General features: G+C 35.8%; 1 protein-coding gene across 1 annotated transcript in view; it reads right to left on the reverse strand.

Annotated features, from left to right (window-relative positions):
* Positions 1–15,409, reverse strand: part of LOC148851126 (5'-3' exoribonuclease 3-like) — a 48,836-nt gene that overhangs the window by 1,453 nt on the left and 31,974 nt on the right. Inside the window, 11 exon segments of the mRNA XM_088945665.1 lie at positions 1,332–1,407; positions 1,514–1,630; positions 8,845–9,002; positions 9,115–9,189; positions 9,324–9,364; positions 9,450–9,526; positions 9,628–9,756; positions 10,175–10,245; positions 13,356–13,451; positions 13,656–13,748; positions 13,935–14,264. Coding sequence (XP_088801791.1) covers positions 1,332–1,407; positions 1,514–1,630; positions 8,845–9,002; positions 9,115–9,189; positions 9,324–9,364; positions 9,450–9,526; positions 9,628–9,756; positions 10,175–10,245; positions 13,356–13,451; positions 13,656–13,748; positions 13,935–14,264 — 1,263 coding nt within the window.

Consider the following 15,409-nt stretch of genomic DNA (forward strand, 5'->3'; position numbering starts at 1 on the left):
GATTGTGCTTAGCATTTATTAGAAGACATTATGTTTAGCTTATGGACAAATACCTTAGAAACAAGAGCAGGACAAACAAAATATATGGTATGTAAATTTAATAATAGATAATAATAGGAGTGCAAATTAGGGTATAGTTAGGATTGGAGACCAAGTGATAACTCAAAGTGACCATTTCCCATACCTTCGTTCAATAATCCATAACAAGGGAGATTGGAAATGTCACCTATCTATATAAATAACAACAAGAGTGTTGTAGGCCAAGGATCTCTCACCACAGGCTTCATAGAGTCTCTTCTCCCCTTTCATACATGTGAAATATTAAAAATAAAGAATATACTAAAACTTTTAAATTAGGATTCTTTATTTCCCATCATAAAGCATCATAAAATTTTTACTTACAAACATGGCTCCCCATATGTTTTTCTTCAAACCATGAAACTTTAGGCTAAATTACAAAGTAGCAATTAAGGAAGGGTTCCTTAATTAGCTCCCATCTTTACATCCAATCCCCCAATTAATATCTCTAAATTTACATTAGGAAATAAAATGTCAGAAATTAAATTCTATTCTCCTTTATTCGCCTTTTTTATCAATCTCCTTTGTTCGTCTTTATTACACGCAAATCACCAATTGAATTTGAATCTCTCCACCCAAACATTTCTTACACTTTTTTATTATTAAAATTTTCTAATATTTTTTATCAGTAACTGTAAAACTAGAATTTCCTAATATCTCTCAACCATAACCCCTCCTCCACCCAAGTGTTAATAACAGAAATTTTAAAATATCTTCCGTGGACATAATTAACCGAAATAGCAATTCTTCTTCAAAACATTTGTGTTTTTTTTAAAGGCATCAAAAGCATCTAGTTCTATTATAGAACCACTTGCATCAAATGGTTTATTTATCTTATTTTTTCCCCATGGCCTAACCAACATGGGGTGAATCGATCTTCTTCTACAAAATTCCAGGGACCCTTGCATGGGTTATCAGTTTTTTCTCCTTTTTTATTAATTTAACATAGATTAGGTTCATGGGTTGTTCTGATTTAATTGTTTTAATTGCTCCTTCCATGGTTTATCATGTTTTCGCTTTATGTAATAAAATGTCAGGGAAAGCACTGAACGTGAACCTTTAGTTATCTCTTTTTTTTAACTTGCTAATCAATTCATGCCAAGCACTTGTGCACTTCTCAATTCTCATAATATATATAAATTCAGGATTTTCCTAGATTTTGAACATGAAACACTAATGAAACAAAAAGCAAGCAGCAGAAATAGACATTCTTTAAAAGGTAAGTGGTTCACAGGTTCTGACTTCTGTTATACCTTCTTTGGGAATATAACCCCAGCTGGCGGCTTAGTAATATGTTTATGTGCATTTGGAAGTCTATATATAGCACATCTGAATTGCAAAAAAGGAAGAGAGAGAGAGAGAGAGAGAGAATCAGTAAAATGTACTTAAAGTTTCAATTCATATATCTTCCATTCCAAGTTCAGAAAACACTTACATGACTTGATTATTCATAATATCTTCCATTCCAGTAACAGGACACCGGAAAACAGGAGGACAAGGATCCCCATTACAAAGCGATATGTACCCATTCATCCCACCACTGCATGTAGTCCTAAAATAAAATCAGAGGATTGCACAAAACAGATTTCTTCAAACGAGAACAGAGGGCACAATGGCACAGAGAACAAAAACTTAAGTAAGAACTAGAGCTAAAGTCACATTAAAAGGATGTCTATCATCTGGATGGTCAGAAGTGGATATTGCTTCATAACCAAAAAAACATAAAAAGTGGATATCGCCATATTAGGCATATTGATCAATTGTTTTAAGGCAAAGAGCAACTGGTAGAATTAGATGACCCAGGATTTGGCCTAAATGGTTCTTATTGGTCATAGACTATATCGTGACAAAACACTTTAATTTTTAGCATAAATTCTTTCTCTAACACCTTGTTCATCCATGCCCTTGCTGTGTCTGGTAACATAGATTGTAAGATCCAGATAGGCAGTAAAACAGTCAAAACTGGTTAATCTGGGTGAAATAAACAGATGAATTCTTGAACTAGAAAGGTTAATGACACTACCAATGGGGTTAAATACAACCAGATTGGCCAACCCATACCAATTCATCCTCCTTCCAGGTCTTATGTCTGACCAAGTTATCTTTATATTGTATAAATTTATTGAACAGGAGACCATTCCTGGTGAATGATAAAATCTCAGGCTGGCAAACCTGAGAGTCAGAGAGCAGTCATCTTGTGCAAATATTGCCTAAAGTTAGGTCCATATCCAGTCCACCCTCCCAAGACCCCAAATAGCCAGGACCAACATTGAGCAATGGCACATTTTTTATAAATCAATTAAACAAAGGGCTTTTTAGATTTTTGTGCAAATAGATACAGGGTGCTCTTTTTTGATAAATAATAGATACAGGGTGTTATTGAGCAATGCTGTTTAGAAGTAATATGACTTACCTATTACATTTCATCTTAATCTCCCTTTTACCCCTCCACAATGGCACTTACTCATCCTCATCTCTTCCACTTCTTGAGTTTTCAAAGGGAAGCGAAAGGGGGTTGGTCATTGCTTCCTCCACCTCAAAGATGAATGGTGGACCATCTGGCTTTCCTTGATCCGGAGAAGACCAATACCATGCCACTGAATCCCCATGAACAACACCAGAAGAGGAAGAGGAAGTGGTCCAGAAGCCCAAAAGGAAAATTTCGCTCATGAACCCAAATCAAAAAGACTGAAAAACAACTCAGTCCAGCATTCCAATGCCTCCAACTTCCTTGACAAGATGCATGCTAGGTTGTTGGGAGGCCATTTCATGATGACAAAAGTGAATCTGCACACTTGCAGTGGAAATAAGGCTATTAAATTATTTCAAAGAACCTCTGCCTGACAAGAAATGGACAAGAAAAATAGATTAGAGAAATGCATCGTGATCTGTAAGACCTGCACCTTTCCGCATTGGTTTTATTTTTTACGTGATTTATAGCAGTGCTTGGTTCCTAAACAGTTCTAACAACTTATCAATTTAGAGATCACTATGTTCTTTCCCATACTCTTCCCCACATTGATTCTGCCTAGCTAGTTTCCTTGTCTAGCATTTTCCCATCACTTGTTCCCACACATACTTGTGATTGCTCAAATATGTTTTTTGATCTCTTTTGGTGGATCTGAGTCTGCTATCGTATAGTATAACCATCCTCAGATTCACCAACTGCTTTTGTTTATTTCCACCTAATGGGGTAGACTGGGTTAGGTTGCTCTACATTTCAAGTTGTTAGGAATGTTAGATAAAAGGCCATTTACAGATCACCAACTATTTCTCTGATATATTTTCTTATCCATTTCTTTCTGCAATATATCAGATCTCCGCACACTGCAATAAGAATGTAAGTTGTGGTTCAGATCAAAGCTCAAGACTTTGCAATCCTCTAACAGCAGCAAGAGTTCAAGGAATACAACCAAAAGAATAATGATTTGAATGAAATGCTCAAGCAAAGAGTTTTGGAGGAAGAAAATGCTCAGAAAGGCAAGGGCTTCCCGTAAATTTATTGTCACTTCCAGGGCAGCATTGGAATCCATTCTGAAAGAAACATAAGTTTGTCCTCTGTTGCAGAAAGTGCAAAGAATCATTTATAAATTATAAGACATCAATATTTTTGTTTCGGGACTATTCAAACCAGAGAGAAAAATGAAGACCTTTAGAGTTCAGATTTTTTATTGACAGTTGGTGTTTGGATTGAAGAAAGAGAGAAAAGGGAGGGAGCAAGAGAAGCGTGATGATTTGATTATTCTTTGGCTTTGAAGTGCTGTGTAGGTTTTTTGAAAGAGTCCTCTTTGTTTCTGGAATAACAGTCAAGTGTATGTTTTGAAAATTTAAACAACAGTAAAGGGCATTTTTGTCCTTTGATTTTTCCTTTAAGAAGGTATATTTAAGTAGCGTAGTGAAATCAAAGGGTACATTTAAGTAATTAACCCTAAAAAAAATTGCTACTCACATAAAAGAACCTGAAAAGAATGTAATAGATGCATTGTTTGATATGTCCAAGGCACTATCAGTACATGGTTTGATATAAAACTTGCAGTGTGCATCCTATATGATTAGAATGCAAAATTAGCTTTATATGTGTAAGAAGAGAACAAGGGTCATGGTGGCCTGCTACTTAGATGGATAGAAAACGGCCCTTGAGCTAAAACCACTGATGGAACTTATCATTGGGATTGTTGTAAGTAGACCTGTTCATGGGCCGGGTGGCCCGACGGGCCGGCCACTCGGCCCGGCCCGGCCCCTGGACGGGCTTGAACATGTTTATAGGTCCGCGGGCTTAAACTCGGGCCAAAAAGCCCGGCCCACAATAAATTCAATCTGGGCTTGGGTTTTGTCAAAATAGCCCGGCCTGACCTAAAATTAGACTTAAAATGGGTTATGTGATATTATGTCCATTTGAATAAATTTTTTGATTTAAGAATGTAAAACTGTGTTTTAAAACATAAAAGGAAAAAAAACCATCTTGTAGGCCCATTGTTCATTTAAATAGGAAAAAAAAATCTGAATTTTTAATTCTAATTTGAATAGGGAAAATTGTAATTTTTTTTATTAGCTCGGGCTTCGGGCTCGGGCTCGGGCTCGAGCTTTTTATCAAGGCCGAGCTCGGGCCCAAGTTATAGGCCTGTTGGTCGGATCGGCTCGGGCTCGGGCCTAGCGTATTTCCATTAATGATGAGTAAAAGCCTGGCCCGGCCCATGAACGGGTCTAGTTGTAAGTGAAGTTGCATTACCAGGATCATTTTTTGACAAGTCACACTACCAGGATCATAGCCCTTGTATAAGTGCAAACAGATATTCTAATATATTGATGATTAAAAATGGTCCTAGAGTCCTCAATGTGAAACTCATTTGTACTATATCAATCCCAAGGTTCAAAATATCGCAATGTATCAGGCCGTATCGGCCAATACGTATCATTCCGACAAGAACCTGATACACGAAATGTGTAGAAATTATTTGTGCCATTTCTTTTCATATGTATCGCACAGATGCGGGCCCATCACGGGCTGTTTCGGGTCTGTAGTGGCAGATATGGGCTCGAAACAGTCCAATACAGCCCAATATACTTGATAGTTTCGGGCCCCCTTCTCAATCTATATTTAATACTGAATTCATCCCCATTAATTTCGAAAATTACTCCTAAATTTAAGTCTAATTTCTCTATCATTAATTAGTTAATTACTTCTAAAACAAATTTAAATTTTAAATTTGAATTTTAGCGCCTAAGTCAATTTCTCTCATTAATTCCGTTCATTAATGATCCTCTCTCTCATTAATTTAGTTTTTTTTTGTAACTTCATTAATTTCGTTTTATTACTATAAAAACTACAAACTTTAGGTGAGACGGCAAGACTTGAACCTTGGTCACTAGACTTTAACAACCATAAGTTCACCACCAAGCCGCACCCACTTGTTTGTTATGACTTATGAGTATGTGCATTTTTATTTTTAAGTACTTATTCTCTTTTCTTAGTGGGTGTTTATTAATAAATGCTAGAATTAATTATTAAATTTTATATACTAATAAATATTAAAATAAATTATATTGGTTATTTGAAAATTGATGTATATGCATTCATATTTTAGTTTTTTTTTTTCACATTTTAGTTATTCCATCATTCTTCAATGGTTACTAATTGTGTCCCAGTATCTCACCCTTCATATAAATAATTAAATTATGGTTTTTTACATTTAAATTACCTTTTTAGAATCATATTAAACTTGTAATTATTGTTAGTAATATATTTTTTTAGGATTTATTTGAATTTCCTAACATATTTATGCATATCTTGATTTTTCATCCGTATCCATGCATATCCAAAGCATATCCCGATACGTCTCTTAAAATTCTTTTTCATACACCTTGCATTTCCGATACTTTGAACTAGGGGTGCTTAGGGGTGGATTTGAGCCGAGCCGAGTCGAATAGTACGAGGCTTAAGCTCGGCTTGCCACTGTTGTACAAGGCTCAAGCTTGGTTCGAACTAGAACATTGAGCTCGAGCTCAACTCAAGTCAAAAACTCATAATCTCAAGCTCGATTTCAGAAAAAATGTTTTATAAAAATAAAAAATTAAATAAAAAATATTTTTTATTTGATATTTAAAAAATTAAGAATTATATATATATATATATATATATATATATATATATATATTCGAGCTCGGCTCGTTTACTAATCGAGCCTATAAATTGAGCTCAAGCTTGGTTGAGACCAAGTCAAGCCAAGCATTTCACGAGCCAAGCTCGAGCAACTCGTGAATAGCTCGGCTCGTGGCCACCCCTAGGGGTGCTCACAGTTCAGCTAACCAAACCGTGGGCATATTTTTTAAACCGAACCAAGGTTACCGATTATTGGAAAACCGGTAACCGGAACCGAACCGAAGCTTATCAGTTAATCAATTGACCGGTTTGGTTAAACATCGGTTCGATTTGTCCGTTCGTCAGTTTTTTTATTATTTATATATATTATAAAAATATAATAAAACACTAGAAATATATATAAAATATTATATTTTAAATAATAAATAATATATTATATATTATAAATATATATTTATATATAATGCATATTTATTAATTTATAATGTATAGAAAATATAAAATATATATAATATACATAAAAATACATAAAATATATATAAATAAATGTATATCGGTCAGTTCGGTTAATCGCCGATTTTCTATTTTGGTTAACCGAAACCGAACCAGTACCTTTGTTTGTTTTTTAAATACCAAACCAACCAGTTTGGTTAACTGAATTTTTGGTTCGGTTTCGGTCGGTTTGGTTTTCTTGCTCACCCCTACTTTGGACCTTGATTAAACCCCTTGTTCAAATGTTCCAATCACACCCTTTCATCCTCCATAGTACAGCATTCACTGTCCACCTAAGGAGATTTTTTTTTTTTATAGATAAAAATTCAATTGATTTCATTAGAAGCAAATGATAAATAGTCTATTACAAGCATCCCAATATGAAGCGCGAGGTGCAGCCTCACTCATTAATACAGCCTCACCTAAGGAGAATATCACCATGGCCCATAAACAAAAGTAAGCCTTACCTTCCCTACAAACCTATAATTATTAGGTGCTTCAAGCTTCATAAGATAAAATATATTTTGGAAAAAATGAAACTAGTGGAGCTATAATAGTTTTTGATTGTTCCAAAAAAAAATAATAGTTTTTTATTGAAGTTGATTTAGAAAGTGAAGAAGATGAGCAAGAAGTACTATTGGATGAAACTCATATGGTAAAAAGTTCAGTGTATCTGGAAATAGAGAGGTGAAGGTAAGCAAAACCTTAGGATTATTTTTCTTTTCTTTTCTTTTTTGTTTTTTTTTTTATTGGTGGGGGGGGGGGGGGAGAATAATTTGTGAGGAGGAGATAGTATAAGACGCGGAAAAAGAAAGACGAGTTTGTTCTTGGAATGTGAAGGGGTTGAGAGAACATAGGAGAGTGGTAAGATGGTCAGAATGTAACAAAGTAGAGGTGCTATTGCTTCAAGAAACTTGAAGATTTGAATGGTGTGTTGTGTGGAAACTTGTGGGGTGGAAATAATTTTTAGTGGCATGACTGAATCAAAAGGTCTGGCTGGGGGTATATTAACAATTTGGGATGCCTTAGGTTGGACATTTAAGGAGAATGTTCTGTCATTGGCATTGATGTGTCTTAAACCAGATCCAAAAGTGGTAACTAGAAGTGTCTATGGGCCGATAGGGAAGGAAACAGGGAAGAATTGTGGAACTGGAAGAGGGGTGGTGCGGTGGGGGAGGAGCCTTGGTTGGTGGGGGAGATGTGTGTAGAAGGTTGAGTGAATTAAAGGGTGGTAGGAATAGAAGGGTGCCAGGGGCTCCATTGTTGGCCCTCTTTGTGCAGCTTTTGGGCAGCACTCTCTCCTGCCTATTATATATTAATACAATTCTGTTTTAACCTTTCAAAAAAATAGCAATAATAATAAGCTGGCGGCAAATAACAAACTCATCCTTGCCAGAATCCTTAAAAAAGCTAGCATATGGCCTCTCCACCACCAAATTAAATTTTGAAGGATGCAGTCTGGACAATCCTGGTTTAATGGAGAATAAGAGGTGTATTTAGAAATTACGAAGGTGCAATCTTGACAACCTATTATTAAGGTAACTCAATCAAGACAGAAATGATGGCACTAGTGCAGGGGTTGAAGCTTGGGAAAACATTAAATTATAATAACTTGCTAATGTAAGGTGATTCTCACACAATCATTAGGTGGATGAAGAACAACAATTAAGTGCCCATGGTGCCATAGAGATGCCATATGAGAAGTAACTGGGTCAGCAAAGGAAATGAGAGCCACATTCAACTGGATAAGTAGAATAATCAATGGAAATAGCAGAAGCATTGGCAAGACTAGAGGCCAACAGGAATGTTTATTTTGGGGGACCACAAAAAGTGAACAGGAAAATGCAGTATCTTAACTAAAAGGAGTGGTATTATAGGGAGGGGAGTTTAGCTCCTCTTTTTAGCTGAGGGGTGCTTGGGAACAACCTTATTTCTACATATCTTACATTTTTTCCACAAATTAATAAAATTCGCAAGTTATCTATCAAAAGAAATAGTTTTAGTAAGAACCTAAAAATTTTGAGGAAAGCTCTAAAATAAAAAGGGGTTCCCCTCTCTAAAACTGAATATTAAAGAAAATGAGTCAACTAAAGAGTCCTCAGATACCCCAAGCTAGCATTAAGAAATATGCTTTAAAGTTGCCAATATGTTACCAATAGCCGAAACTTGCTCACCTGGATTTGGGATAAACTTTTTCTTTAACTTCTATTTGTTCTTTGTCTGGCAATTGTCTACAGCGATCACTAAGGGAAAATATATATGGAGAGAGAGGATGCGATGAAGTCACAAAAAGCATGTCACACATCACACTGTTTCTCCGCACTTCTTCTTCCTACAGCAGAAATGTGTACAAATACTGAGCTCTTTAAAACCAAATATGACTTCTATATAATAATCTATAATCTTAGTTTATTTAAAATAGTTGCTTGCCTAAACTACCATACCATCAAAGTATGTTCATATTTTTCAATCTCAGCAAGAAGGTGGTCTTCATCAATAAAAGGTAATTTGGCAATACCCTTCAAAATAAAAAGAATATTCATTAACAAGAAATTTTGGAAGAATTCAACTAGGAAAAATTTGTTACTCTAGACCTCCATATCTGTATAACAAATTAACAAATGTTACTATACATAGAAAAAGAAAATCCAACCTTCCAAGAATATCGCTTTCCATTCATGTCCACTTCAAAATCTGACCAACATAATCAAGGGGGGAAATCATAATATGCATGCAATACTCTAATTTAAATAGATGATGACACAAGAACAAAGCATACCAGTTGGATAAAAGTCAATAATAGGTGAGTTTAGGTCAGTCATCAATTTTCTATAATGCTCAGGAAGTGCATGGGAACTACAAATAGATCAACCAATCAGAAAGTTCTCACAAGAAAAAAGATCATTTGAAGTTAAATATAAACTAGAAAAAGAAAAAAGGAATGGCAATCATTCAACCTTGCAGCTGGAAAAACCCCCATCAGTTGATTGAATGGCTTAAAAGGGGCACCTAGTGTAAAGCTTATCTGCAATTGATCGAGATCCCTGAGATCAGAAGCAAAAGGTGCATAATGATACGGATAAAACCTGGAAAAAACCAAAGAATTTCCAAAAATAAATAGTTGGCAACTGATCAAGATCCTTCAGATCAGAAATAAAAGGTGCATAATGATAAGAACAAAACTTGGAAAAAAATCAAAGAATTTCCAACAAATGCAAAAGATGGAATATTCAGAAGAATCCAAGTATTCAAAAAGATAACACCGCTATATCCAAGCAGGCCTTATTTACCCATATTATTTTCCTTGGTGATTGGATGCAATTTTTTGTGATGGACAAGCTTCATATTGTATGAAAGAAAAACAAGTTCCATATGCATTTGAACATATGTAGGATATGTATCCAAATTTGTACTCTAACCCATCCATTTGGTTGTATCTAGCAATCAGGCACAATACATTCTAGTTCACAAATGACTTAACATAAAAAAACAAGAGAACCTTACCACTGCCAAGAATTAACACCTTCATAATAATAGTGCATAACCCAGCATAGGCCCTCCGTATATCTTAGAACCTAACAACAAATAAAAAAATGAAATCTCTACTAATTAATGTTAATCTAAAGAAGCAAGCATATAATACATAATTGGAAAAAATCATAAAAAATAGGGTGAGGATTTCTTAAAATGGCATTCACAACAGAATATCTGAAAAAATAGAAAATCCATAAATATGCTTACATGAGAATGAATATGGGTGTATATGCTCTGCATAATGTACACTTGGTGAACTATGTGCTTGTAGATTTGGCTGTAGGCACATTTGTGAAGGACTACACTCCTTGCTATTGTGGATATGCCCATGACTCGATTCTGGGCTTCATGCATGAGAAACACCAGGCTGACCAGTTTAAGGAGCTAACTTCAGGCCTCAGAGGCGATAGACTTAGTCCAGAGGACAAGATCCACTGTGAAACACTATGCCATGGATTATGTTGGCACTCAACATGGGCCTATAGAGACTGAGGTGATCTGTAAAAAGGGGAAAAACCTATAAATGACCACCATTGAAGAGAGAGCTGTCAACCCATTTTTAAGATAACCTGAGAACCAAACAACATCTACCTCTCTCAGTCCAACTATTCCAGCGGCATCCCATCATCCTCTGAACCATTCCCACTTTGTGTCATCCTTGATCCCTATCTTCATTATTCCAGAAACCAGACTGGTAATGTCAGGTAACTGTTTTAGGCCAGCCTGGTATGCTCTCTTTATCCCAGAAGTCTTACCATCATGCATTACAGTAATTAACAAATATAAAAAAAAAAAGGATAAATGCAGTATACTCCTACCACAGCATTTTTTTCCCGATTGGAAACTTTAAAATCTTGTTGCTTGTCAGAACAGAGTAAAAAAGAAAATATATAAAGTGACATTATACATTATTTTAAAGTCAGAATTATGAAGCTGAACAATTGCTGCTTCCCCCCCTCCCCCCCCCCCCCCCAAAAAAAAAGAAAAAGAAAATCACATGAGGTAACCGAATGATCCTTTCTTTCCTCACACTAGCTCCTGTCTACTAACACCTTCACGAGTAAGGTAGCTTGCATGAGAATTAGCTGACTGGGGAATCCATGTTGCTTCCGCTTGTAATGTCTAAGCCCGAATGTGGCCTGTCCTATTTGATGCCTAAGATTTCAGTCTCTCCATTTAACTCCCACCACAGCATGATAAGATTTTATTAATGATAAAATGAAAGAACAAAACCAATACAAAACAGCACAAGGCTGAGTACAACAGGAGAGAAAAAAGAGGCTTTACATTGATCTGATAGATCAGCCCCTAGCTCTGGAGCCCATGATCCCCCAACCCCTTCTCTGGCCAGAGAAAATCAGCTAATGCATTAGCAAATATAGGAACCCACATGAACAAGCAGTCCAAGTGGGATGCTAATACCTAAACTTTTCTAAGAGAGAACCTAAGGGGCCAGCACCTACTTTTGTCTGGTGGCAACTGACAACCAAACTAAGGGGCAGAGGACTTAGATGAACAATCAGTGTAAATTTTGTATCCTACACCTTCTCCAGCCATGTCCTTGCCACAACTGAGTAACATGGATCCACCAAATCTCCTTTGAATTCTCTTTTGTTAAGACCCATTGAGTAATCCCAATTGCAATGAAATCAATACTGGAACTAACCTTTTGTCCTTTTACTTCTAAGATTCAATTATTTCTTTCATTTCAAACACTCCAAAAAGAAGCTGCTCTTGTTCCAAAAGATCTTCCCTCTTTTAGTACTCGGAGAGAGGAAAGCAAACATGAAAAGGCACCAATAAGGCTCCAGAAAGAGGGAAGAAATGGTTACAATAGCTGATATGTAGGAGTAAGACAGAAGTAGGTGGTTAATATTCTATCCAGAGGGTAGAATTATATCTTTGTATTCAGGTCCTGTAGGGTCTGGGAGACTCTACAAGGCCTGAATTGCTTGCTGCTGTACAAGGAATCCAGCTTGCAATTCAGCTAGGAATAGAACATTAGCTTATTGAAGGGGACTCCCAGGTGGTTGTGGGATCAGGGATGGTTGCTGAATCCGAACTCTGATCTGGGGCCATAGAGATCTTCTTAAAAAGGTTAAGTGGCGAACAAGGAATATGACAATTAGAGTCCAGTGGATAGGCAGATCAGCTAACTCGATGGCTGACTCACTTGCTAAACAGGGGGTTTCTCGGGCTTCTTTATTGTGTTACCCTGTAATTTTTATTTAAACTTATAATTCTTTGACCAATCTTAAAGGAAAGGTCACATCTCATGCCTTTCCCTGGGTTGCCTGTAACTCTTATCTGCTGGATTAATAAAAGCAAAAATATTATATCCACAAGTACAGGTTGTACAATGACTTGATCTTGGGTAGAGAGGAGCCATCATTGGGGGAGAAAAGGAAGAGGTGACCTGGGAGGCATATAAAAGAATTAAAAAAAAAAAGGAATCAAGAAAACAACAAGAAAAATAACCCAAAGGCTGATGATATCCAAGGCTCACCTTAACCATTATTAGAAATTGTATCATTTAGCAGTAATGAATACTTTTATTAATGATCAAGTAAAATTTTTTGATGGCTATAGTCATGGACATCCGGGGAGATAAGTTGCGGGAGATCATAGATAACATTGGAGAGATCTTAAATTGTACGCAGGCCTCATTGACACCAGAAATTCTGAATGAATTGCTCTCGTTTAGAGGGATTGCATTTAGCCAAACCTATGCGATACTATCTTAAGGTGATTTTCGGATCCTATTTCTTCTTGAGAGATTCAAAGATCATTTATGGATGGATGGGGGAACATGAATGAATGCAATAAGAGAGGCTAGATTTTGGCAGGCAACTGTGAAATTAACTAGATCATTTACACCAAACCCTGTGTACAAAGAGAACCCGAACAAGAAAACAAAGTACAGAAGCAAAAAATCTTATAATATGTACTGAAAAGGTATTCATAAAAAAAATATGTAATCAAAATGTATTCAGAATAAAGGTATTTTATTGTTAAAAATTTTTATACATTCTATAATCATACCATACACATTAGCAAGGCCATTTTCAAAAAGAATGTAAAATATTAGACTAGACTACGATAACCTAATGTAAAGTGATATTAGCATTCCATTTCAGTTCATTTAACTTACAACATCTTTTTGTGTTCTTTCAAGTTCATCGGAAGATTTTGCAGAAAACTTTTCTTCATAATACCGTTCTTTCCACCCTGGCTCGCCCAATTTTACCTGATAAGAGGGGATGCCAGACCACAACTTAGAATTAAACAATCAAAACAAATCAGAGATAAATCCAAACAAAACCAGATTTTTAGAAAACAAGGCCGGTAGTGTAAACTTTAAAAATGAACCACCTTGATATAGAACTATAGATATAAATTGCATATTAAAGAAATACAAACAATAAAAGAAACTGCATCTGCAAATTCAAACCTTGTCCTCTGGATTTTCTTTGTTAAAGAGGTCTGACTTCTCACGGAGTAACTCTTTTAGCTTCATCTTCAATGCCTCTTTGTTTTCATGTATCTAAATTTGATAATAACCAAATAAATGTCATTGAGAAAAAAATAATACTTCAGTTGTCAATTACTAAATTATAAAGCACTAAAAGAATTATTGCTCCCTTCCAGTAGTTGTATCAAACTAGTGATTGGCTTATAGAAAAATATTGCTTTGGAATGAGAATTACATTAAATTCTTCCTAATACATACTTCTATCTCAAGACTGTTTTCAGCTTCAACAATGGCAGCACCAATGGTGGATCCTGAAGACAATCGTGGAACTTTTGGACTTCTTCTAATGTCAAGGACTGACAGACCCACGGTAGCTTGACCAAGCTGATTTTGTTTTCTAATAGATACTGAACTTTCTGAATTGTAACTAGATCCTGATTGTTGAAATGGTGATGGTGATGGAGCAGAAGCAAGACGAGAACCATGAAAGTGAGCAACTGGAACCAAAGAATCAGGTTTGACTTGAGGTTCTGCATCATCTCCTTTTTTCATTTGCATTTTTTCACACTTTATTCGTTCTGCCTGGCGCTGAAAAAAAATATGCAGCAAAACTTGACTATTAGGGTTTCCGCCACTTCAAATCAAGAAGTAGGACTTGGTAATTAGTGAAATATAGCACCTATCAAATTCAGAACCAGACATCTAAAGACCAATATCTCTCTAGAGACAAACAAATTGTTTCAAAAAATTACCATATAATAGATTATACAGTAGGATCAAGCACCAAGGATAGCAAGTACAAGATTCGAGTAAAGCTATACCCAGCTTAGACCTTGGATAATCACATGATGCCAACTCGGGAATCAGATAGATCAACCTAGCTGTATGAATTTTTGAATACATCAAATTAAAAAATAAATAAATAAATAAAAATTTGGAAGTTACCTAACCACCTGTAAAAGGCAGTTAAGTTCCAAGATTTTAGTTGAAAAAGATTGTGAACACTCTAAGCAAACTAAACAAGTCCATACAAGACATTTTGATTTTAAGAATCAGGAATTTTGAGTTCCTCATGACATGTCTCCAGGTTTTGACCTCAGCAAGTACCAAAATTGACCAACCTAGTTTTTGAACAAGCCAAACTACTTTGAGTTGGGAAATGTAAACAAATCCTTAAAATACTATGCTATAAGAATATCATACAACATTTCTTCACAAAACAATGTATCACTCACTCACATTTAACATGCATATCAGAATACTCGGCAATACAGCACATAATGACATAACATGATTTTTTTATAGAAAGTCACAAATACAACAGTGAATTAGATTTTAATTGCAGAAATAGAAATCTCCTTAGTCCTTACCATACAAATAGGCAGATAGCAAGTTGCAAATAGAAACAGCCAAAAGCTAACCATATTGACTATTATATTATAGAAATAATTCTTTACTAATCACCCCTGGTCCAGGTGTTAACCAGAAAAGGTTCTCTCTTGTAACCCCTGTTTTAGCCAGAGAATATGTTCAACAGCTGGCAGTTCTTGGAACCTACCTGAATGAGCAGTTCAGGCTATTGGCTAATGTTGTTGTTCTCTAAGTATAACCTACCTATTCCTTTGACCTTAACCAGAGAATATAGTTATCAAGATGTGCCTAAGCATCACCTAGGCAGCGAGGGACCCTTGGAAGGGTACCTCACCTAAACACCATGCCTTTGTAAAAAAGGA

Source organism: Nelumbo lutea, chromosome 5 (genome assembly GCF_056320005.1).
Source record: "Nelumbo lutea isolate HS-2025 chromosome 5, American lotus-T2T, whole genome shotgun sequence".
Taxonomy (NCBI): domain Eukaryota; kingdom Viridiplantae; phylum Streptophyta; class Magnoliopsida; order Proteales; family Nelumbonaceae; genus Nelumbo; species Nelumbo lutea.